Genomic DNA, 25,239 nt, shown 5'->3' with positions numbered 1-25,239 from the left:
AAAAACAAAAACATGCCTCCAGGAGTACATTTCATTGTCATGACTCATGAACGAGGACAGAGGAGAGGAAGGGCCGTTACCTTGAATTCTGAGAGCCATTCTTCGACAACACCGCGCTCTGAACCCAGCATCTTCCTCAGAGACCCCCCCTCCGCTGCCTGGCAGACACAGAGAGACGCAGCACGGAGAGGGAGAAGGGGGATCACGAGACAAGAGAGGAAGGACAACTGTTATACAGGAAGACATTGAAGAAAGCGGTAGCGATTATTCAGTCACCCGTGGACACGATGACGTAATAATGGACAGTTTTGAATTAAGAACAAAGGGTGTTTCAGAGGAATTATCATACTTCATATGGCAACCTGAATGCATTTTTCCTACATTATAAAACTACCCATGAGCACCAACCCAGAAAATGATTCCAACTGACCGGTGCTTACGAGGTATGATCGAAAGAGATTGCTCCTGTAGCGCGTCAACAGTGCGCAGTACTGTGACACACACAGAGCAGGAGGAAGCTATAACCTTTCCAAATTACATTGCTTGATCAACATCAGCACCCGAGATGAAGGTGTCCGTCTTTCTGACCGCTGGTTGGAGCGCATTTGTAATTTCACCACGGACTTCAAACTTGAGCAGAGAGCAAACATCATATTTAGTGTCAAACTGGCGAAATCAGCAACACAGACCCTTGAAATGCTTGAGAAAGCCTACAGCAATGAAGCGATGAGCCGTACAGGGTCACATTCACATTTGAAGAGGGGCAGGACGTCACTGTCCAAGACCAAAAAAGGCACGTCAGCTCTGGAGCACAAACCGGTGAGTTGTCTTTAACATTTGCAGGGTAATACACCAACAAATCACCCCCAACGGTCAGACTGTCAAGTAGGGGTGTGCCGTGTCCTGTCGTTCATGATAATACCAGTACAACTGTTACCCTTCATATCGTGATGATGGAAATACTCCGACCTGCTGATGTAATGACGTCATACTGTTACGCAGCGTAACCGTAGGACATCGAGCAACAAGTGTGGCTGTGTTCTGCATGTTAAGACCAAACGTGAAGCGAAGTTTCACCTTGTGCTACTCACTCAAGAACGGCCGCTCAGGTTGAATATTATTATTTTATTTTTTTTAACGCGTATTCGCAGACATTCGCGTTTTTGCATTGATTTTGCATGTAATCGCGCCACGGGAATAATTCGATTGGCGCTTAGTCGGGCGGTTTCTCCGTGTTTACCCTCGCTCCTCTCTGCGTGCTTACCAAAGGCCGGCTACGCAAACACCGAGCAAAGAAGAGGCTCAGGCGAACCATTTTACTTGTTATGCTACTGCAAGTGAAATAAGTGCAACATAATCCCAAATGAGTTTATTAATGGACAAACACTGACCTCAAACAGAAAATCAGTCTGAAACATGGTTGAATCTGAGGAGTGGCGAGAAAGTAGCTGGAAGCTCTCCTGCTGATACCCGGAGCATTGCTGTTATTTACAAAACTACAGAACTAACACATCATATTTCTTTAGTTTTTCTGAATATCTGAAGACAAACTGTTCCTGTATGCTGACATATGAAACTGTAACACTTATTTTGTTGAAATTGTATGTCATCAAAATTAATAATTAAATATTTTTGTCATATTGTCAAGTATATTGTAACCGCAAATATACCCCAGATCTGCAGTGATACTATTTTAAGGCCACATCGCCCACCGCTACTGTCAACACAGAGTTGAACATGTAAAACCAGCTCTAGAAGCTGCGATGCTGGACACACCGTTACATAAGGCACCGCGGTCACCTCACCTGTCACCAGGGATTAGTGAAGACAGGAACCACCACATGCCTTCATATGGACTTTTACAGACCGTTCAAATCTTATGTGGCTAAGCTTCAGTCTCTTTTTGTTGCTCACTACATGACTTCTTATGAAGCCTTGTAAAATAGACACAAAACTTCACAATGGAAAGAAGAATGATGTTAAAATCTAGAACTGGCAAAAACCCAATAAAAATCATACTTAAGAAAATTCAGCATTAAGATTATCATCTTTATGATTTACAATCCCAGGAAGCCGGAGTTATGAGATAACAAACAGCTTTTGGTTTCTTCAAACATATTCTGGGTCTCAGGCTGTAAGCGTACAGTTATCCCCGGTCCTGTTCTCTGGATCTAGCAGCTAAAATTAACCTCCAGCTTAAAATAACAAGCCATAACTCATGCCGTGGAAAATATATTCTCATTATTTATCCCATAAAAGGTTTGCAATGAATGAGGCATGTGTCTCAGCAAGGGAGAGTTTGCGTGTGTGTGTGTGAGAGGTGTTGAACAGTCACAGGCTCCAGTGACAGTTTGGATACAGATTGTAGGTGATGCAGTAAGAGGCCCAGTGTATCAAGCTGCCTAAAATGACAAATGCTTATATAACGGCAGATTCACACTGTAGCTACAATCGAGGCCTTGATTCAACACCCTTCACCAAAAACTGTTATGTTGTTGTTGTTTTTTTACCTTTATGGAGGCCAAAAGCAGAAAACAACAAAAACCTGCCAAGTCCAAGAGTTGAAATCTATATTCATCCACTTTGATGGATGCATATTTAAGTAAAAAATACATCCTAAATGGAAAGGAAACTAAACTTTACCTCAAATTTACAATAACTAAGCTACATTTAACTTCTCTAACAGCAAGTACGCACAACTGGGAAAACATTGTAGATAGGAGTCCTTTCTACAGCAATCAATACTGGATTTTGTTTTGGGGACGATGCCAATAGCAATATTTGGACGAATTTCAACGTCAATATATCGACCGAAATGTGGTTATCTAACATTTCGGAGAAAGATATGTAATGGAGGCAGACTATTTTACAGTTTAGCGATAAACCTTATTGTGCAAAATTATATCAGTGCATTGAAACAGTGAACTTCACTGGGAATTTAATAATAATGAAGACGAAATTAGCAATTTCAAAAAGAACTTTTTAAATTGCATTACATTCAGTAAAAAAAGTTTTTATATGGATAATATATATGCCGATGTTGTTATATTTGCGATAAAACTGGCCAACAGATAAATCGGTTGGGTTCAAGTCTTTTCAGCTAAAAAAGAATCCTCGATTGTCACCTAAATTACAAAATCTGGGTGCCATTTGAATCATTCTTCTACTTTTTGTAAATATGAGACAACAATTGATTTAATGATCTTCAAGTTCCTTCTCGAGGAAAAAAACTAGTTTTTCTTTCTTTGTCACTTCAAGGACGTGGTTCCGTTATGAAACAGTCATTGAAAGAAACATGAGCGTGGTTTCTTACCTCAGTCTCCTGTGTTAAACTGTGATAACACTGGAGCCTTTGCTCTCGTTGCTGCCCAGATTATTGTGGCTTTGATTTGAAAGGATTATGGATTAGCTCCATATATTCTCATTTCAAAGTGGGAAGATCCCACTTAACATCTCAGGCCTGTTGGCTGATCCTCAGATGCTCTTTCACATCCAACACACTGATTCTCTTATCTGCATTAAACACACACCTCTGAGTCCTTTTATCAAATACCGGGGTTGTGAAACTGTCATAAGTAGGCCATTATAAAAGGGTTTTAACATAGATCCAATGCATGCTGATACACCACCATGGTATGACAGGTAATTGTGGTTGCATGTATTGTTATGAGAATATATCTGGGATATTTGAACTGTTATTATGGTTACTGTCACAATGCCACAGGCTAGAGATGCATGAGAAATACAGACTCAACTGTTTGGCAATGAGCCGTTTCCTCACTGCCTGCGAGTTCACTTTGATATTTTAAGTACTGACCACATTTATGTCCTAATCTAAGGGTGCTGTCATACCTATAAAGTTTGGCCTGCACCTTTGGTCGTTTCACTTTGGTCCAAACCAAAACAGCAGGTGTGACTGGATCCTAACAAAATTTGGGTTCAACCAAAAGTGCTGGTCTCAGTCCGGACGGTTCAGACTTTGGACAAAGTACACAGAGTTTATGCAGGTCATCATAAACCATTAAAGAACAGAAGTAGAAAATGAACCTGAGTAGAAGTCAAAATTAGCCACTGTAGCACATGGTCACATGGTGGGGGGGTGTAACTATAATATGTAAAAACATTAACCTTGGTTTGGACCTTAGTCCAGACTTTTAGGTCTGTAAAGATTTAACCAAGTCAATCATAACCCTGTCTTTTGTTCCTACCTCGTCACAAACACGTGTTCCCACAACATGGAACATGTGACAGAAAAATGTTGTTGGTAAAGTTATTGCAGCTGTATCTGGGTCCGTATCCTTAATTAATTTTAAACTGTACAAGTTACCAAAGCTGAATCAACTCCAACCGAGGAGATTAAGTCGGCACTTATTCAGACAGCCAGGCAGTTAAGACGTATAATGCTGTTTAGACTCAACACAAAAAAAACTGTGCGTGTCGGAAAAACTGGGAACATACACACACAGACTTGTCAGATTTAGTAAGTACTGCTAAAATATTGTAAGCCTGAAACAGTAAAACTGCACGTGCACAGTCCTAATGCTCACTCCCACAGTAAGCCATAAAGTTGACGCACCCGTTTAATCTTATACCCAAATAATTACAGCCCAGAACAAAAAAATACACAAACTCTCAGGCCTCTCTGCATTTACATCTGTTTCCAGAAAAGTTGGGACGCTGTGTAAAATGTAAATAAAAACACAATGCAATAATTTGCCACAATTTGCAAATCATGTAAACTCATATTTAAATGAAAATAGACCAAAGACAATATATCAAGTGTTAAAGCTGATAAATGGTATTGCTTTATGAAAAAGATGTGCTCATTTTGAATATTGTCTTTGGTTGCTTTTCAATTAAATATGGGTTTACATTATTTTCAAATCATCACATTTTGTTTGTATTTACATTTTACACAGCGTCCCAACCTTTTTGTCTGTCCCAATGTCTGTTATGTTTAATGTTTCTTGCAGCCTCTTTATTTTGTCCCAACATGCTTTGATTGTGAATCGGGCCTGATTGATTGCAAGTTGAACTGGGCGTAATGTGTAGGATCTATTTGTGGGTTTGACGTGGATCCACAGCATGGCATGACACACACAATTCCCTTGCTCCCACTGTAAACACAGAAGAAGACTGTGTTGAGCTACATGGAAGTCAGTTGACATTGTATTGTTCTTTTCTCTTAAGGCTAGCTTCGTCAGTCTGAGATCAGAAACCTACAAAACTACAGATACTATAGACACAGCGACAACTTCATGATTGACAGCTTGTTGGCCTCTGATTCTCATATTTGGCCTTTTGTCACACCAGCATGTTGAGTAGGGTTTCACAATTAATCGATCATGGTTAAATGACATATTCTGCTGCATTTCTTTGGACAACAGAAAGGGAACACTCTTGTTTGTAGCTTAAATATTTTACTCCCACTTCCTGCTGCTCTGCATCACGTGTTGTGACACCGTGTTGTTATTTGTTGCTCAAAGTGGATGTTTCCTTCTAAATCAGGAAAATAAGTGCTATCAACATTTATATTGAAAAACAATCCTGAGAGATAATCATGATCAATTCTAACAAAAAGAAAATCATGATTTTAATTTTATCCAGAATCATGCTGCCCTAATTTAGAGGATCCCGTTTGAACCAGATCCACCATAATAATAATAATACACATCTCTCAGAGTGGCGCAGATAAGCATGAAAATGTTACAAAACAGGCTCAGAGGGGGAAGATATCTGATTTGCTGCGTGGCTGCTGAGGCTCGGAGCAGATGATGATGTGAACTTTTGAAATCTTTTTGTGCGAGTACATTGCTTAAATCTGAGTCGGTGAATTGAAAGGCTCCATTTAGGAAGCTAGTTCAGCTCTTTATGAAAGGCTGACTCATTCATTTCCTCCAGCTTGTCAAACTGTCAAAGACTCACTGAGGTGAAATTCTCTACCGGCAGGGCAGGCTTATGAGTTACCATGGGAACAGCAGTCAAGTGACTTTTAGGCAGTGGCATATATTCACCAACAACAACTGTTCGTTTTGTGAAAACAATTTAGATTTGATCGCTCTCAGAAGTATATGAAAAGGCAAAGTGCTGTAAGAAGCAGGTCAGAGCTGATATGCCACATCTAAACTCTCTGAAGATCTAAAACATGAATGATAAACTCTGTTGTTATCCTCCATATGTCACCATAATGCTGAAATGAATGGATAGATGGATGGATAGATACTTTATTAATCCCTCAGAGGGAATTTTTTACGTTAACTCAGTGTTTTGTTGCTCTTTTTAAAGCATTAAAAAGACAATGAAATGAGAGGGAAGAAAACAAAGTGCTTAATCAGGATAAAACATCTGCAACAGCAGTCATACATCAGAGGATAGGAAGAATGGGCCTCATTCACCAAAATCTTCTGAAGAATTTTCTTAAATTTCTTCTAAAGAAAAAGTCTACGTCAGATTCACGACGCGTTCTTAAACCCCGGATTTGTTCGCACCCGTGTTCTTATCTCGATGAATCCCACAGTCCTCGTAAGTTGAAAGCGCTTGACAGTTGTTCCTAATTAGCATAACTAAACACCCTGCTAATGCCCATAAAAGGGCATGACACTGCAGTGCCGTGTGCACAGAAGTCACAGAAAGGGAGGGAGAAGAGAAAAGTTGAGAGAAACGTAAATGACGCCGGCGGAGCAGCGGACTCCAAGAGGAAGAACAACTTCAGCAGTTCTGAAGCAGAGGTGCTGCTGCAGGAACTGAACAGTAAAATCGCTGTCATATTTAATGGTGTAGCGCAAGTACTGGATGTAAAATTAAAACTAAATAAAAATGCATTTGATTTTTGCTCGTTAACTGAACGCTGTGTCAGGAGAACGCCGCAAAACCAATTCTGTAAAACTAACCAGCAGCGTGCAGACCAAACCCTCCTGCAGCAGAACCTCCAGACCTGCACCCACATCCTGTTCACCTGCACCCACATTCTGATCTCAGATCCAGAACGGCCAAAACACTGACACAGACGGCCTCAACACTGGTTACAATCCCAGAAACAAAAAGTAAAAATACAGTGAAAGCTCTTAGATTTTTTTGTTTGTTTGTGATGTGTTTCCTTCTTGAGATTAATTGTACTGTATTCAGTATCACACTGTAAAAGTCTAATAAATTTAAATTTACAAACAAGCAATTTACTGCTGTCAAACCTGGGCAGCAAATCTGCTGGCCGGTCCTCAGATTGTAGTGACAATTCAGAACCACGAAACGTTGTAAATAATTATTAAAATTATGAATTATAAAAGACATATCATTGTATACGAAATACTAGAATATCATACAACTGTTGAATTGAAGAAAACACATGAACCAATAAGTGGGCACAAACATTTCAGGACTCAGAGGTGCTCTTGAGTGTGCTTAGATTTTGTTCAAGAAGAAATCTCAAATAAGAAAACATTGGTGAATGCCAGAATCTTCGCAAAAACAGTGTAAGCGGGGTTTAAGAAGATGTTTCTTATGAAGAACGTTTGGTGAATGAGGCCCAATGTTACACAATTGTCAATAACTAATTTGTCAACAAGTAACATGCAAATAAAAACGTGCACCCCTGGACTAGCACATATCCTCTTTATGTAAATGCACATTTTGAATATTTCTCATGTTTTGACAAACATGCAGGTGAAGGATTTGCCTCAACAATTCATATTGACAGCATGTCAGTGACAAAGTCGAGTTACTTCACAGCATCTTTTATTGAAAGTAACAACTGTTCTAGATGCAGTGAACGAAAAAGTCTAATAATAACCTTCGTTGAGTTGAATATTGATTAAAAACAGGTTAAAAAAAGAAATGGATGACGGAATCTAGGTTGGAAAAATAACATGTATAACATTGTAAATTAAAAATAGATTTTGTAGCTTAAAGGCAGAAATAAAGCATAAAAAAATTATCAAAAGAACAGAATAGGAGGCCATTTTAGAGGTATGTGCTTACCTCAGTGTCCCAGAACTCAAATCTCCGCTGGGAGAGGCAATTGGTTCTCCACAGCGCCACACATTTGTCACTCACTGACGGTCACCTGCAACAACAAGGGAGAAGAAAAAGACCAATCAATCAGATCATCAACTACTGTCTGAGGAAAACCACCAGTCATCTGCACTAAATAAGAAATTAAACTGAATTCACAGTGCCTGAAATGATCCATCTGTGTGCCCTTAAGGATTAGGTCAACATATATGTAGATATATTTCAAAGTGTGCGTGTGGAACAAAGAAATGCAGGAATGAATACAACAACAAAAATGACAGCAGCCTTTTAAACAAGAAAATACTTTCAGTTTTATCACTTTTAGTAACTGACACCTGTGTATGATCCCAAACTGTGATTAAAGTGTCAGAAGAAAATATCAGGAAATTCAGCTCCAGCGACGAGGCTGCACATTGTATTGCTGTTCCAATAATCTGGCAGCCAATGACGCAAGACAATTAGATTATATAACGTAATACTCGTCTGTATCATATGTTGCAGAAGTTTTCAAAAAGGATTCTACATTACACAAGGTGTCAACTAACAATTATTTTGTCTAAAATTGCCAATTATTTTCTCAATTAAGTGATTAATTGTTTGGTCTATAAAATATCTGACAACAAAAATGGCCATCACGGTATCCTACACATGTCAGTAATTGCTTCATTTTGTCAGAAAACAAAACAGCCTAAAAACAATGTAAGACCATGAAACAAAACAAATCCTGACATCTTAGAAACTGTAACCATCAAATATTTGCCTTTTTTTTTTCTTCCCCTAACTGATTCAATGACAAATTGTTGCAGCTCTGAAAATTTGAAAGGCATTACACAAAATGTCAAACTGTGCTTCATAGAATGGTTGTGATTGAATATTAATTTTCTGAAAAGGGAAAATCTGTAGGCAGCAAATGACAGACATGACAGATAATCAGTTTAAGACAATGATTCATGTTGTCAACTGACAACATGAAGAGAGACCAACAGATGGTTGCTACAACAGCACCAATGATCCACGAAAACATTACTAACAGGCGTGCAACGTCCCAAAAAGATTTTAGTTTCAAATTGGAAACTGCATTTTTTTTCCCCAGCAAACACTTTGTTTTTTATTTTAAGGTTATTCTGAGTCATGGCACAAGGAGTCAATTTCCAAGTTCCCTATTGTTGCATAGCAACAGTCAACTGGCCAACTCGTTGTCCTCGCCTGCTAAAAATGCATCTGAAGGATCCACACCCATAGCATCTACTGTATTTGACAGAATAAATCAAGGCTTCAGTGACACAGGAGAAGACGCTGTGGAGAGCCCAATGTAGTGCTGCATGTCCCTGAAGAACACAGCGCCACATCACTGAGCACTTCATTCGCTGGTTAAGTATTGTCAACACAGGCTTGGGTTTATCTGACATTATCAATTCATCACAACAGAGTCAAGGAAATCACCATGCAGAAGTCCCATATACAAATGATGTGTGTGCCTACTGAGAGCTGTAAAGACTGTATTTATTTTCCCTTCATAGATAAAGTGTATTCATTGTGTATGACTCATCAAAGCTGAGGGTAACAGTGGCTCCAGGTGGCGTGAAGACAACGACCAGAAGGACATGGAGTGAATAATACCATACAAACATAAAAAGATTACATGTTAGATGACAAAATCCTGTAAGAGAAATATATGGTTTGAAAGGGAAATTGTTGTTAGTTCTATAGAAAATGAAACTATATTGTGGTGGTGATCTCTTAAAGATCCCATATTTTAGACTTTTTAGGTGTTACATTTGCTGTCTTAATATCAAAGATATTTTTTGTGATTTCAAGTTTCAAAAATAATCTCAGTATAGTTTAACATCTCGTCTCTTAAGCTTAGCCAGAACAGGCTGGTTTGAGTCTGTGTCTTTAAGGGGCATTGATACCAATGACCCTCTCTTTTCGGAGTGACGCACGTCCAGGCCAATCACAGGTTTTTTCGGCCTCGAAGCTCGCGAGCTCTGCGACAGATCTGGCATATCTGCTTGGAGTTTTCTTCCAGGTAATGGTTGGCCAGTGGACCGTACTGAGGGCGGATATCCGGCATCAGCTTGAGGTTGTGACATCACAAACTTATGGAAGTCCAAACGGCACGGTTTCTATGAACTGAGCTTTTTGATATTTTAAAAGTATTTATACAACACTTAGACCTGCTTTACAACAGAAAAAAAGACAAGGAAATCTGAGTTTAAACAATGAGACCTCTAATATCTGTGGCCATGTTGGTTCTTTCATGGTGATATAGGATTCTTTCATGATTCTTGCATTAATGTAGGGATGTACTAGGATTCAACAGGCATTTAACTTGTAAGATCAAATAGAAACAGGCATTCCTGAATTAAATTTTCTGTACAGTAACATTGCTCCAAAACCTGGCGTAAATATATGTCCAAACAGCACGACAAGTAGATCATCATTTGTATCTGACAACCAATAAACAAATTGACTTCAATGTCTGTTCTTTTTTCTTTTTCAGTTGGCTTTCACACACCTTCTACAAGAAATGTAAACATGTTAGATATATTTGAATAAGTCATAGTAAATATCCGGCAAGTGGAAGAGACCAGCGTCATTTGAACAGCAGTATTGGTCTTTGAATCATTATACAAGTCAAACTAAATGTTGTTTGCCTCAAGTTATATGGTATAAAGCTGTTGCACTAACAAAATAATATTTTGCCTTTCTTAGGCCTTAAGCCCAGTATGTGGGGTAGAGTCTCCCCACTACAAACTCATATTATCAAGATTAAACTGGCAATAATAAGACATATTAAACATCTAGCAACAGCTTATTAAGGATTTCAAAAATTAGATTTCTAACCTTCCCTTTGGCCACAACATGTCATAATCAGCTGGAACGTACGCGGTGTGATTCCTCCCTACTCTGCAACCATCTCATCCAAGTAGTTGCGTGTAAACAGTGCGCTCCAGGCAGCCGTCACTGTTGGCTAAATATGTCAAACGCCTAATGAGGCCTCGTGAATGACAATAAGCAAACCTTCCTTGGAGGGCCGCTCTTCCTCTATGCAGGAGGTGCTCATTGTCCTGTGGCAGGTCTCTCTGGGGAATAGGAGAGTGCCAACCCATCCTGTTTACAACGCTTTCAAAGCCCACATCACCACTACGTTAACACACTGCTACAGTGGACAAGGTTGAAAAACAAACCCAGCAAGGGTATTTCATGTTTTGCTCCATTGTGAGTTTGCAGTCAGGCAATGGTAAAGGTAGAACTTTTGCCAGAATCAACATCTCTCTCAAAACGCTCGCTACAAAAACCAAACACGAGAAACTTCACAAATCGAAGTGTGCTTTGGGCTGCTGTGTTAAGACGGTCTTGGTTTTAGTGAGGTGGAAACAACACAGCCGCAGTGTTTTTCTCTTTCACTACCTCCTACTTCATAAACCCTCAGTGGTTGAAATAGTGAACAGTAAATTGATTGTTGTCATTGTGCGTTATCCTCAGCTGAATTGTGCAATGCCCGTTTAAAAAGGACTGCAAAAGGACTGCTCATGGCATGGACACTACTTTTTTTTCATTCTACCGTGACATTTTTTTGAAAGTACACCACCGTATAATACGCACATTTACAGAATCAAAATTCCGACAGTAAATATAAAATAGTGAACAGTTAATGATGTGCGCCACATAGCAAGAGTCTCGAAACCACGCTGGCGGCTGAGAGGCTGCTCGAAGGTTGAGCGTGTAGTATTTTGGTGGATCTATTGGCATATTTATGTTTCCATTACTGTACAATCATCTGAAGCCAAGACTAGTTTTGGTTTTAATTAGCTTAGAGTGAGAAGTTAATATTTACACAGGGAGTGGGATCTTCTTCCACAGAGCCCACTGTGTTTTGCCGCCAAGTTTCTACAGTAGCCCAGAGGGGACAAACCCAGCACCGGCTTTAGAGAGGATATTCACATATTTTGGGAGTTTTGTAGCCTCCATACAATCACTCGTGGAATAACAGAGGCAAGTGGTGCTCAGTTGGTTGCAATCTGCAACGTAACCAGGTGCCATTAAATCCAACACACTGCTCCTTTGAAATCAGACGTTATTGTCAGCACGCCAAATTGTTCACAATGATGTTAACATGCCGAAGTTGATCAGATCGAACTATTACATCAATCATTTAGTCATAAACCGAAGCATTGGATAACGATTAATTTAGTAAATATTAAGTTCATCAGATTGCACACTTTCAACACAAAATATGTTTTTTCACGTGATTATATTATAGAGGTAAAACAGTGGTATTATTTACACTGCAAATGGTGAGTACGTAGCTGAGAAAATAGCCACCGAGCCACCCAGTCATGCAGATATTAAGTGCTACGCGTTATGTCGTTCTAACCACAATTAGGAGGGCGCAGAACAAACTGCTCACTAATCACACTCTTGTGTACGATTGTTTTCATATTTGAGGCTGGAATCTCGGCGGTCACATGACTCAACCAGTGTTGCTTTTGTTAGCGAAGCTGGTGAATGAAAAATCCCTCCGCACAATCAGTCAGTGCTAGAATTCAGAGCAACAACACAAGATTATCATCTTATAATGTTGGGCCAAGGCTGCTGATCCTGCGAGGAGAGGAGGAGGAGGGGTGGGGGGGCATCACAGGGCTGACGGCAGCTGCAGTACTCTAATAGACTTATTGTGCAACTCTTGACAAACATGCTAATCAACCGAGTTTAATGGCTTGTATGCTAATACAAAACTAGGTCATGTAATGTATGTGAGTTTACTGTCAGAGTAAACAAATCTCTTAAAGTGGGTATAATAAATTTGTTAAAGCATGACATGAAACTATAAAACTTTGATGGAAATCTGTCCACTAAGATCTAAGGTCGTTTGTCCTGACAGCTGTCAGACTATTCAACACCACCCTAAAATAACGCTGCACTGTATTTTATTTCATAGTGCCTGACACTTTTCATTCATCCCAAGCTGAATTAATTTTTTTATGTATACAGTTTGAGTGTGTGTGTACTTATTCATTGCCCTTATTTTTATAATTCTTTTTTATCCATCTTCATTTATGTACAGTATACGTATTTTCCCCTTTTTGTGTTTCTAAACTGCTGTGACGACTAAATTTCCCCAGCGTGGGATTAATAAAGTCTAAATCTAAGTCTAAGGGCTCCCTCAAACATTTAACAATACTCATCATTCATTACACACAGATGAATCAGACGAGTATACGTGACTCATTAAACCAGTGTAAACAAACACAAGGTTACACGTGGTTTACCATTGCTGGACCCAGAGCAGGGACACCAGATTGTCCTGCAATACTTAAACAGTTGGTCTGTCCTTGTTATTTTCAGCAGTAAAAACAGATTACCTTTACATGTGTTAACCAAGATAAATCCCTCAACATTGACCTTGTATTCCTTCCTGTTGAGGACACAGCTTCTCGTTTGCCCCGGCAGTGCCGGCAGCTTTGTTGTTTTTGCCGCTAAATGAATCACTGGTGAGTTTAGTAGCCGTCATGAACTGCCCAAAACACCACTGAAGTATTCGGACAAAAATCAACCACATTTGGATATCATGTTCCAAGAGACTCCATTTTCAACGAGCATTGCTACGTGATGGAAAAGACACAAACGCTTAAGCTGCTATCATACAACCCTGTACTGTGAGAATGCAAATGTCCGAATCAGTTGGGCTGGACAGTGAACGGACTTTACCCTGCCAGGTTCCTCGGGTCAAAATGACCCGCAGCTGTGTTCAACCAAGTTCGATTTTATTTTTATCTTTTTATTTTTATAGGAGGCTGTGAGGGTTTCTTTAAAGAAACCCCTCACTTGTCACCAATGATCCCAAAAAATATAAAAATAAAATCGAACTTGGTTGAACACAGCTGCGGGTCAAAATACAGCAGGTCCCTGTCCATAGATTCACAGCCAGTCAGTTGATGATGCTTTTATCATACTACCGTCTACCCAGGCACCACCCCTCACCTGAACCAAACAAAGTACTACCAGCAGGTGAGAGCGCAATCTCCTGCACTACATATATAAAAGCGTAACTCCCGACAATGTCTGCACCTGATTCTCCAAACATTGTCTGTACGAAAAAACAGCGAAAGTTAACACAACTATACCAGAAAGTCACCGACATTTACCACATGCAGCAGTTGAGGGTTCAAAATATCCATCAAAGCAGACTGTAGGTAGATGAAATAAAGATGCAAAGTGTGACACAGTGAAGGATATTTTTCCTCTAAAAGATTAATAAGCTTATTTAGGGCATGAAACTGCACCACAGGTATTTCTTTAACTACGAGTTGACAGACACATTTTTGCTTGGTATCTTTTGGGCATCAGGGGAGTCCCTCAGATCCCATTAGTGGACCTTCACACACAGGGGTGAAGCGCTGCCAATTTGCCTCTGATCTGGGGCTTTTGTTGGCCATTTCCAAAAACTCCAGCGAGTGGGGGCGGGGGGAGTCCGCAGCTAAAAAAAAGTTTGTTAAAATGTATTTTCAACTTCACATGAACCGGCAGTTCCAGTCAAACTGATAAACACAAGAAAAAAGCTCCCCCTCGGGAGGCTGCTGTAGCGAAATAATTTCCCCTTGGGGATTAATAAAGTACAATAAATAAAAAATAAATAAACAGTTATTACTGAGGTAAATTAACAAACCAAAGTTGGCAGAGGATGAGTGAGGAGAGTCAAAACAAATCAGATTTTTTTTTCTGGTGTTATATCAGGTCAGAACAAAAATATGAATATGAACATCAGTCCCGACTGTGGTTTGCACTCATTTCTTTTGGACATTCTGGAAAGTGAATATTCACTTCTTTATACCAGGAAACAAGCTCTTCAAAAAAAAAGGCAGCTGCACATGTGCTCTAAATGTGGGTTTGTATCTGTCTGTCTCAACTTGTCCTCTCTGCCCTAAATGAGCAGTGCCAGGTTTCAACAGTCCAACACGGGGGATTTTTCAAGGTCAGCTCAGCCAGCCATGAATTATTGAACTTGAGCAAGCTCTGTGCCCGCCCTGTTCGGGCCACTTCTGATAAATGTCCTTTTCCCTTCCAGTCAGCCCGCCGTGGCCCTGATAAACTAAATACCCAACAATTGACAGCGAGTGTAATAATTCATCGATTCATGTTGGTAACGTCAGAGCACAGACTCGGATATAGACCAGGCGGGATTCAATGTTCTGTTCTATAACGCTCGCAAATATTGTGCAATCTAAATTACATTTAACAGGAATATAAGGTGACGAGGGGCTGCAGATGGGAATTAGCTAGTAGCTACTTCTCATAGAAAGCATCTTTCCTCTTTTTTGAGAATAATGTTATTTGTACATGGTCCCTGTTACAAATAAATCTCGTAAACAACAAACACCATATAATTGTAGTAAAGGGATTCTAAAGGAACTTGATGCCAGATATATACTCCACGATACGTTTGCCTGATCAGGTGGTCACTGTGGTCCGGTTTTTTTTCTCAGACATTCTTTGCCGTGAGATGATGATGATGATACAACGATCAATTGTCCCCTATTTGCAGTGCAAGACGCCGTGTGTCTTTTCAGGTGCTGCTACTTCCGTGCCGATATCGTGTAGTTGTGTGCAATGAGCGATCAATCTGCTGATACGCACATAAACTGGTAGCGAAGAGCAAACGCATTAGTTAGCAGAAAACACACGCGCGTGGATGCACTCGTTTGGTTTCCTAGCATGCAAATAGCATTCCAAGAAGACATTTGGCAAAGTCACAAGGGAGTTGTACTTAACTTACTTGGTGCATGTGTTCATGCTGCATACATGCGCACACACACACACACACACACACACACACACACACACACACACACACACACACACACACACACACACACTTTATCCAGACATGTTCCCTAAGTAGAGGGATTACCTCTAATACCTGACTACAGTGAACCAGTCAGCTGTAATCTCCCTGTACCTCTCTCAATCATACCACCAACCAGCCACTTACCTGTAGGGTAGGCCGTCTGCACAGCAACACGATGGAGGTTTTTATAGAAAAAAAAAAAAAAAAAAAAAAAAGATGTGCTGGAAAATTACCCCATTGCCCGGTCCTCCAAAAAGAATAATGACCATACACAGTTATAGAGATGTGGAGGCAGACACATAATCACAGTGAGACACTATCTGACTGAAAGGACTTTTGGTGAGTAAAGGTCACAAACAGGCAGGCAGCAATAACTAAAGTCAGTATGTTCCTGTGCAGATCAATTGTTCGGCCCGTAGGACACGTGGATACAAAAAAAAAAAAAAAACTGCTTGTTGGGCACACAAAATATATATAACAAGCAGATCATAATACAGAAAGAGAGAATGCATAGGTGCACAGCATAGAGGAGAGAAAGCACGAGTGAGAAATTGGTTACCGTTTCTCCCTCATCCTCTCCTCATCTCTCATAGGCCAGGCGAGGGGAACTGAGGCGTACGCACATCCTGGGCTAAAATTAGCTCTGCTGCAGCTGCAGGGCCAGACGGGTTGGGATGGGCCCGTGTTGCAACTGAGTACACGCACACACGCGCACACATACATACACACAATGTTCCACCAATTAGACAGTGAGCAACAACACACAACAGCACAGGTGACTGCCAACAGCATCTTGTTCCCCACCCCTGCTCCTCAAACTCAGCTATACAAATGCTTTGAATGCAAATGTTGTGTGTGCACGCACACACACAATCAAGGCCCTGCAGACACCTTGCCTTAACATATTAGCATTGGGATGAAAGAGGGACATGACTTATTAAAGCTTACAGCATTTGCCAAATTGCCAGCATTTAGTTTGTGCCGGTATTCTTAAATGGGCAGAATATTGAATATTAATAAAAAATGTTCTATACCAGTACCAGTGTGGATACCTTCGTTTCGATTCTGGTTCCTAAAAGGTAAATTTTTCAATAGCCATTTTATAAAATCTATTTCAAGAAAAAGCAAATTAGATTAAATATTACGATAGTTTTCATGCGGTTTAGAGGGGGAGAGTGTAACTCAGGATGTTTTCTGTAGCTACAACTAACAGATGTCTCAACGCCTCAAACGCAAGTTATCACCAGAAGCTACAATTTACCAATGCTTCCTAAGCACCTCCAATGCTATCAGTAGATGCTAGCTAATGGAGGTGTGGTGCCCAATCCTGAATGACCCTGAAACTCTGGCAAGTATCATGTCTTCATAAGGCTTTCCTTAAAAAAGGGGAAAAACAGCACAATTACACAATAAAGCCATTTCCACAGCAGTAAATTGAATTCTCTCTCTATCACGAGTTTTCTTTCCATTCTGGTTTACAAAACATACAATATGTTAATACTACTGCTTTTATAGGGAGATAGCGCAAACGGTTCTGAAGACATAGGATCATGCGTAGGTCAGCTGTACAAGGGAATACATACCATCTTATTAGGTAGGAACAGCTCTACAATCAAATGCAATTAAATTAAACTGTGCAGGAACAATTCCCATCCTCACGAAGGTGATAGTGTTGAGTAGTTGACTGTGTCATAAAAGTCTTGATTTAAAGCTCTGGGTGTTCCAAGATGTGGTTTCTCTTGGTGCACTATTTGATTGCATTATACTGAAATGCATTTCTAATAGTAGGATGTGCAAGTGTACCTAATAAACAAGCACCATGAATTGCAGTGGATTGTTTTTTTTAATGAAAGATTTGGCAGTCAGAGGTTCACTTGACAGTTCAAACTACAGACACATGACCACACATTCCACAGCATTTAGCAGTGCTGCTGACAGTCCGAGCATGGTGTGTGTGTGTGTGTGTGTGTGTGTGTGTGTGTGTGTGTGTGTGTGTGTGTGTGTGTGTGTGTGTGTGTGTGTGTGTGTGTGTGTGTATATTTGTATGTGGTGGCAGCTCAGCGTTTAACTTTACTCCAGAGAATTGGAGGAAAAGTTCTTCATAAGCTGCTCAACAGTCTGCTAACAATGGGCCACCTTGAGCTTTCGTGACATGCCAAGACCACAAGCCAGGGCCCTAACACACATAATAGTTATTAAATCACACGGATTCCTACAGAATTAAAAACACCAATAATGTGGGCTGCATTTTGTCTCCATTCATTGCACTACAGCGGACACCAAGGAAATACACTCCTTGGATGCTGACAGAGTTTTGCTTGCAACTGGAGCCAAGTTAATCAGCATTAGCCACAGAGTTTTGGCCACTCTTTGTCTTACTAATGAAACACTCAGTCACTCTGGGTATTTTAGGCCCTAGACATCTAAAAACAATGGAATTATGCAACCCATTCCTTTCAAGCTGAAGACTGGGTTTTAACTAACTGTTTATATAGATATCTATAGAACTGATATCTATCTATCTATAGCTTTGATTGGACAAGTTACAAACTCATCAGTAAACATCTCTTAGGGCCTCAGCAAAAGCCTCCAACCTTCCTTCTCCAGCTTTCCCATCATAACACAACAAATAACTGGCAATAATTCAAAGGCTCCTGGAATCAACCAGCCTCTGGCATCTGTTCAACTTCAGACAGGCGGTGGTGAGTCGTGATCAGCAAGCCGAGCAGAGAGCTGACCGCCGGGAAGGTAAAGCCCAGCAGAGAACGGAGACTGAGAGTACGATGACCCCATTATCTTCACTTAAAGACACTGACCATCCTGCCATATCAATAATACATAAGGAGCTTGTGTTGCCCCCCCCACCACCACACACACACACACCTTTTGACCTCGTGACAGTGGGTAAAGTTCAGGAGGCTTTCTGTCCCGTGTAAACTGTGTTGAGTTCAACAGCAAGATGCGTTGCTTCCTTTTGTTCAAGACTTGGTTATCATCAGATGAGTCATGTGGTCCATCTGCTCCACCCAGCTGTAACTTTATGCGGATTAGTCTTGAATAACAACATAACAGGTAATAGATTTTAACAGCGTACACTATATGTTGTGCCACAGAGAGAGACGCTCCCGCAGAAACTAAATCCGTTTCTTCCACACAAACTTTGGCAATGAGTTTGGTCCCATTGCGCAAGAACGTATGTGGTGTTTAACCATCTTAGCTATGTTGAACTCTGGGTCAGTACTGCAGAGCAGCAGGGTGGGTGATTTATCAAACACAAATGTCGAACATGCACAGCCTCCGGCTTCTGAAGTGAAGATTTGCTGCTTTTCTAACACTGTTAACTGATCGGAGCTCTTGATTTGTGTTTGTTGACAAAGTATCATCTGGTTATTAGTAGTATCAGTGTCAGTATCACTGGAGTAAACTAAAGAGTCAACAGATTTTACACTGCTGTGTAGCTAACGCTCGCTAGCTGTCTGCAGACGTCCGGCAAATGTCTAATATGAAGCAACACAAACAGCAGCGGATGAATTAAGAGGAGAGGTTGAGGCTCTATTTGTGCTCAAACTGATTATCAAATGATTGATTTTTCTTTAGTTACAGCATCTAACTAAGCCTTTTTCCAAAAACAATAAGCTGACGATATCAGTGTGGGCTCCAGAAAACTGAAATGGGTATTTTACTGACTAAACAACTAAATCAAAAACATGGGAAAATAATCTATAGACCGCCTTCTGAGGCTGTAGGTCCTGAATTCAATATCCATTTTATTATTTTCATAGTAGAAACAAGACAAGGTCAAAACCTAGTATATGGCTACGCTGTGTATAAAACACAAGAGGGCTTTTAATTTGAAATGAGGGCTTTTAATTTGAAACAGATACAGGACGTCAAGACCAATGGCGTAACTTCAGCCAAAAACTTGAATAGAAGTATCAATTAATAGGCATCTTTTTCCTCACTATCAACAGCGTACCAGACCGATTTAAACAGGGCGGAAATACTTGTTGCAAGTTAACTATTCACTGTGTCAGGGTAGAGAGGTGGATTAAATTTAACCACTTGATCTTCCAACTCAGAACTATATCAATAATAGAGGGATGTGAACGTAGCACTCACTGTAGTGCACTGAGTCACGTGAGAGCCTGCACCTCACTGAAGTCAACCAGTCTTACTGTAAACACAAAGGGCTGGGCCATATACAACAAATCATACGTTACAATATTTTACTGGCATTTAAACACTTTACTGTACTGCAGTCTTTAAAACTACTAATGCTGTATCATGATATTACTCTCTCCAGAATCTCCAACGATACGTAGTCTGATCATGATATCGCTATTAAATCGACATTAAGACAGTTACAAAGCTTTTCTGGCCATTTCACCAAGAGATATCAGTTAATCTAACCCAATCAAAACATTCACACACAATGCAAACACCAATGACGGCAGCATGGACCACTAATTAATACTTCCCCTGCAACCACGTGATCTTCTGTCACAAGTCAAAAAAACTTTAGATTTAAAGTTTGAGTAATGATTTTAACAACAGCAGTGTACTGCTCTCCTTTTATGTTATTGATACACTGTCCACAAGCATAATTGTTGGTTTTATTCAAATAAATAATGAATTTGCATTTTTTTTTTTTATTATTGTTGCGCCTCATTTGCCAACAACATTTTCCATCAGACCTGCACATGCTCATGTTGCTGTATGTGAGTGTGAAAGTCTATAGCTATTTCATTACACAGTGTTGTTACACTTTTACTTTCTCAAACATGGAACAACCGATTAATACTTTTTGCGCAATGTATCCTATAAACTCAGTAACAACTTAATGCGCAGCAGGTTGTCAATTATTCGGTTAGTTGACAAAGTTAATCAGCAACTATTTTGATTTTCATTTTAGTACTTTAATCACCAAGTCCAAATATATAGTATTTCTAGCTCCTCAAACATGAAGATTTTATGCATTTATTTGTCATATATGATGTAACACAAGCCATCTGAATACATCACATTTGGATATTGATATTTTCTGCCATTGGAGAGACTCACCGATTCACAGAGACAATAATCTGCAGGTTAAACAATGAGGGAGATAAACATCACGCTGTTACGCCACATGTGAACTCTTGTTTGTCTGACAGAGAGACAATGGGGGAGACATGCTGTACATCATGAGAGACAGCCAACACACAGGCAGACCTCATACCTGCCAGTGCAGTGAGCCAGTAGTGCCACAGCTCTCGCTACATGACAATCACATATCCAACATGACTTGATTGACTTGACCACAGAAATGCAGAACTGCTGTATGTTCAGAGTCTCCAGGGCAGAACTGGGAGGTTCATCACATGCTTTGGCCTCGCGGGGACAACGACAATTCATCTTCTCTCCTCTGGAAGAAGAGGAAGGGCAGGGGGCCGGTTGCCTGTGTGATCCTCTGGCTCTGTGGGAGCGAGTACAGTGGAAAATAGTCCCCGTTGCTAATCCATGGCAGGCTAATTACAGCTTTGATCCCCTAAGCGTGTGCATCATCATTGGTGGAAGGGAGGCAGCACACTATGGGACTCAGTACAGTTACAGTTAAAATTGGTTTAGTTTAGAGTTGTCGTCTTATGCTCACAACTGGAGCAGATGTGCAACCAACCAAGAAAGTCCGACACTATAAGTCAACTTAAATGCCAACATAAAGTTTATAAGAGTCTTTGGAAACATTAACAATTGTAACTACAGTGTGTGTGTGACTTCCCTAACACCACAAAATGATCTGGTACATTTGAGGGCCTTCTCCTTATCAATCCACGTGTTACACGGAGCAGAAGATGACTCCATACTCCTGGAGACACAGATTAAGTGGATAAATGGAGTTTCAGTCTGAAATAGGCCGCAGCTCTGATGATAGCTTCGTCCCAAAACACACGGTGACAGAGATACAGCGAGGGAGGAGCAGAGAGGAGGAGGAACAGCAGATGGCATGGAATTATCTGGATCTGCAGCTCTACATCTTTGCCCGCTACACCATTATTTTGTATTTAGACCAATGTACCTCCAAACAGCGTTCAATTAAGTTTTACCGATGCCAGTTCTGAAAATGGACAAATATCCCTCCAGGCAGCATTCATTTAACTCACTGGTGTCAGTGGCAGAAACAGCAACATCCCAATATGGAGAGACAACTAGAAAACAAGGAGAAGCTGGCAGAGCAGCGATAAAACGAGCAAGTGATGACGCTGTTGTAAAAAGTCTTGTTTGCTGGTAACTTCAGGCCCTGAACGACTAGTTTAACACCCTGTTCTGTCAGAGTATAGTTTATTAAACAGCATGGGGCATGAGCGAAATCCCCGTCTTTAGCCTCCTGGTGAAGGTACGTGCACTGTGGTTGTAAACAGATTTCTAGCTAAAAAAACGTTTGTGCAAAGCTTGAGCAACACCAAGCTGCTGAAATGATCTGCGTCTGTGCTCACATAACAAACATAACTTGGCCACTGATACACATACACATGTATTCAGATGGGTAGAAACACGGAGGCTGCTACGGCTATGGTGGTATGATGACTAATTAAAGACACTTCCGCTTCACTGAAGTTATGATACATAACAGTGATTTACTCGACAGTAACTCAAGCAAGTAATGTTCCTCACAGAGAATTAGACGCATCCCTTAACTTGGTCTTAGATGGACAACAGTGAAACCTAAAAAAGCAGTGGTGGAAAGTAACTGTGCATTTACTCAAGTACTGTACTTAAGTAAAACGTTGAGGTGCTTGTACTTTACAATTTCCATTTGGTGCTACTTTATGTTTTCACTCCACTACATTTATTTGGCAGTTTTTCTTTTTTTATATACCTAAAATATATGATCAATTACTGTATATGCCATATTATACATAGAATACACACTTTAACAGTATAAGTTTAATTACCTACAACATGATAGCATTAAAATGATAATCACATGTACATGTCAATGATGGAATATTGCAATAATCTATTTCTGATTACTATAACACTCTAAATTGGATTATTTTGCTGCGTGAATACTTTTACTTTAAATACTTTAGGTACATTTTGCTGCCAGAACTTATGTATTTTTACCTGAACTGTGAATGCAGGACTTCTACCTGTAATTGAGTTTTGTTTTCATTGTGGTGTTGCTACTTTTACTTTTAAAAAATAAAAATTAAAAAATTAAAAAAATAAAAAAAGTTGTGCATCATGTGAAAAAGGTAAAAAAAAATGTGAAACTTCCGTTTATATTTTTTTCAAAATAAAACCGTTTGAAAAAAAAAATGTGCTGCAACGTTTTGTGGAGTTCAGCTATGAAGTGACACTCTGGAAATATTACATACACGTATATTCAGGCCATAATTTGTAATCTACTGATCTACCTTGCAGACTTGTTCACCGGCAGATTACGCAGATCTGTTAGCCAGTTAGTTAACTGCGAGCTAACGTCGGGTACAACGCTGCCACGGCAGCCCCGGACCTGTACGCCGACGTTAGCCGCCTTAGCTCGGCTTTGCAGCGCCGTTAACGTACCTGCTCCGGTCGGCAGCAGCCGGCGGACTTTCTCATTTATCACCAGTCGTGACCAGGCCGACACGGCTGGCTTTTGCTGGCTTCCAGCAGCGGAGGATCTGCCGAGAAGGCTCGTCGCTAAAGACGCTGACCAGCCCGCCGACGTTGAAGCCTCCTCCTCGCCGCGGGGTTGACATCCGACATCAACACAAGGCGCGCGGAGGATGCTCCGAGTCCCCAGCAGCCCTGGACTACGACTACCTGGCACAATCCTGGAGGAGGAGGTGGTGCTGGTGGTGGTGTTTTTTTGTTTTTCCAGCTACCGGGAAATGGTATACTCACTTGGACTTGAAGCTGGTGGTGGGAATGTCACAGGGCGGCTGTGTCGGGGGCAGCGGGGGGTTGGTGTTGGCCCGGAACGGTCACTCGGGTCGAGCAGGTTTCCTCCAGACGGTCCCTCTCTCTCTCCGTGAGTAGTTCCTCCGTATGATCTCTCCACACCGCAATGGTGCTGCTGAGCCACGGCGCCACGCGATTGGCCAGACTGAGCGGAACTCGGTGTGCGCTTTGGTAAAGCGGAAAGCACGCGCAGCCTTGCAGGGGGAGCCGCGCTGATGCGTTCAGGGCCGTAGGAGATCTTACAACCGCACGAATCATAATAACAAAGACATCCGAACAAACAGACTTTACAGAGTATATACACGAGATGAGCAATTTTGTTAGCTATATAATATTGTGAACGAAAGCAGGTTTATAGTAAAATGAGAAAAAGCCAAGATATATTTATATGTAAAAAAATAAATACAGTCTTAAGTAAATAGACCAATTCTTATGTTTTGATCATCATATTGTAACGTCCATTGTTTTATATCATATTTTGTGCCACATTTTAAAAAGTTACCCATCATAAACAACCAATAATTCGTAAATAATGGCTTAATGTTTTTTTAAATCTATTACTGGTACCGTGTAAATCAGTTATATCCCATTATAATCGATAAAAATCAACAAATTGCCTATGGTACTATTGTGAAAAATCTTTAATAATGTGAACAGAAGAAGGTAACTAACTACATTTACTCAAGTTCTTCCTACTGTAAGTTCTGTGGTGTAATTTTGAGGTACTTTATACTTCCACTCCAGTACAATTTAGAGGGAAACATTGTACCTTTTTTTTTATTGCAGCTCTGGCACAATGGATAATATCATAAGCTTTTAAGGTACAACAAATTGTCAACAATTATTATACCCCTGTATAAAAACCGCTGTAGCCCATATACAACTGGTTAGAAAAGAGTTAAAAGTAGCTTCACCTCCAGTTATCAGGAGTCTGGTTTTCCTCCGTTTTGCCCCCGATCACCTCTCCTCCTGTGTCCTCTCTGTCCTGTCTGCTTGTTCTGTGTCCTCCTCTTCTCACCTCCCGTGGCCACGCCCCTCACCAGTCCCAGCAGCTGCAGCCACTCACCCCTGATCACCGCCTGCAGGTGTGCTGCATCTTCCTGATCACCTACCCTGCCCCCTCCTCTGGTTGTCGGTCATGAGTTAGTCACCCGTCCGTCCTCCGTCCGTTCCCCCTCCCCCGGCTCCAGCTCCACCTGCAGAGCTACCTGTCAGAGTCACCAGTCGGTGGAGTTGCCCTCCCGACTCGGAGGATTATTGACTCTGCTTTTTCCAGCGGTCCTGTCCGCTGGTCTGCCGGCTGCCCTGCCAGCCGTATCTCCCTGGATCAGTCGGTTGAGTTGCCCTCCCGACTTGGAAGCAAGTGGACACTATATGTGCCACCTTTTGGTTTGTTTGTTTTTATTTATGGAAATAAAAGACTGTATTTTGGAACCGATACCCGAGTCTGTGAG

General features: G+C 40.8%; 1 protein-coding gene across 2 annotated transcripts in view; it reads right to left on the bottom strand.

Annotated features, from left to right (window-relative positions):
- Positions 1–24,311, bottom strand: part of LOC138620928 (hyccin 2-like) — a 47,679-nt gene extending 23,368 nt beyond the window's left edge. The window contains exons 1-3 of one of the 2 annotated variants that reach the window (XM_069698595.1): positions 23,729–24,311; positions 7,975–8,059; positions 81–158 (exon numbers count right to left, since the gene is read on the bottom strand). In XM_069698595.1, the coding sequence (XP_069554696.1) occupies positions 81–131 (51 nt within the window). In that variant the 5' untranslated portion in view covers positions 132–158; positions 7,975–8,059; positions 23,729–24,311. The remainder of the gene's footprint in view (positions 1–80; positions 159–7,974; positions 8,060–23,728) is intronic. The other variant, XM_069698596.1, reaches the window with a different exon arrangement.
- Positions 24,312–25,239: the final 928 nt, after the last annotated feature.

Source organism: Brachyistius frenatus, unplaced genomic scaffold (assembly GCF_029030835.1).
Source record: "Brachyistius frenatus isolate BFR_SWC_R1_liver_20210118 unplaced genomic scaffold, ASM2903083v1 Contig_27, whole genome shotgun sequence".
NCBI lineage: Eukaryota > Metazoa > Chordata > Actinopteri > Embiotocidae > Brachyistius > Brachyistius frenatus.
The sequence above is the reverse complement of the archived record's forward strand: the minus strand, read 5'-3'. Positions and strand labels throughout refer to the sequence as shown.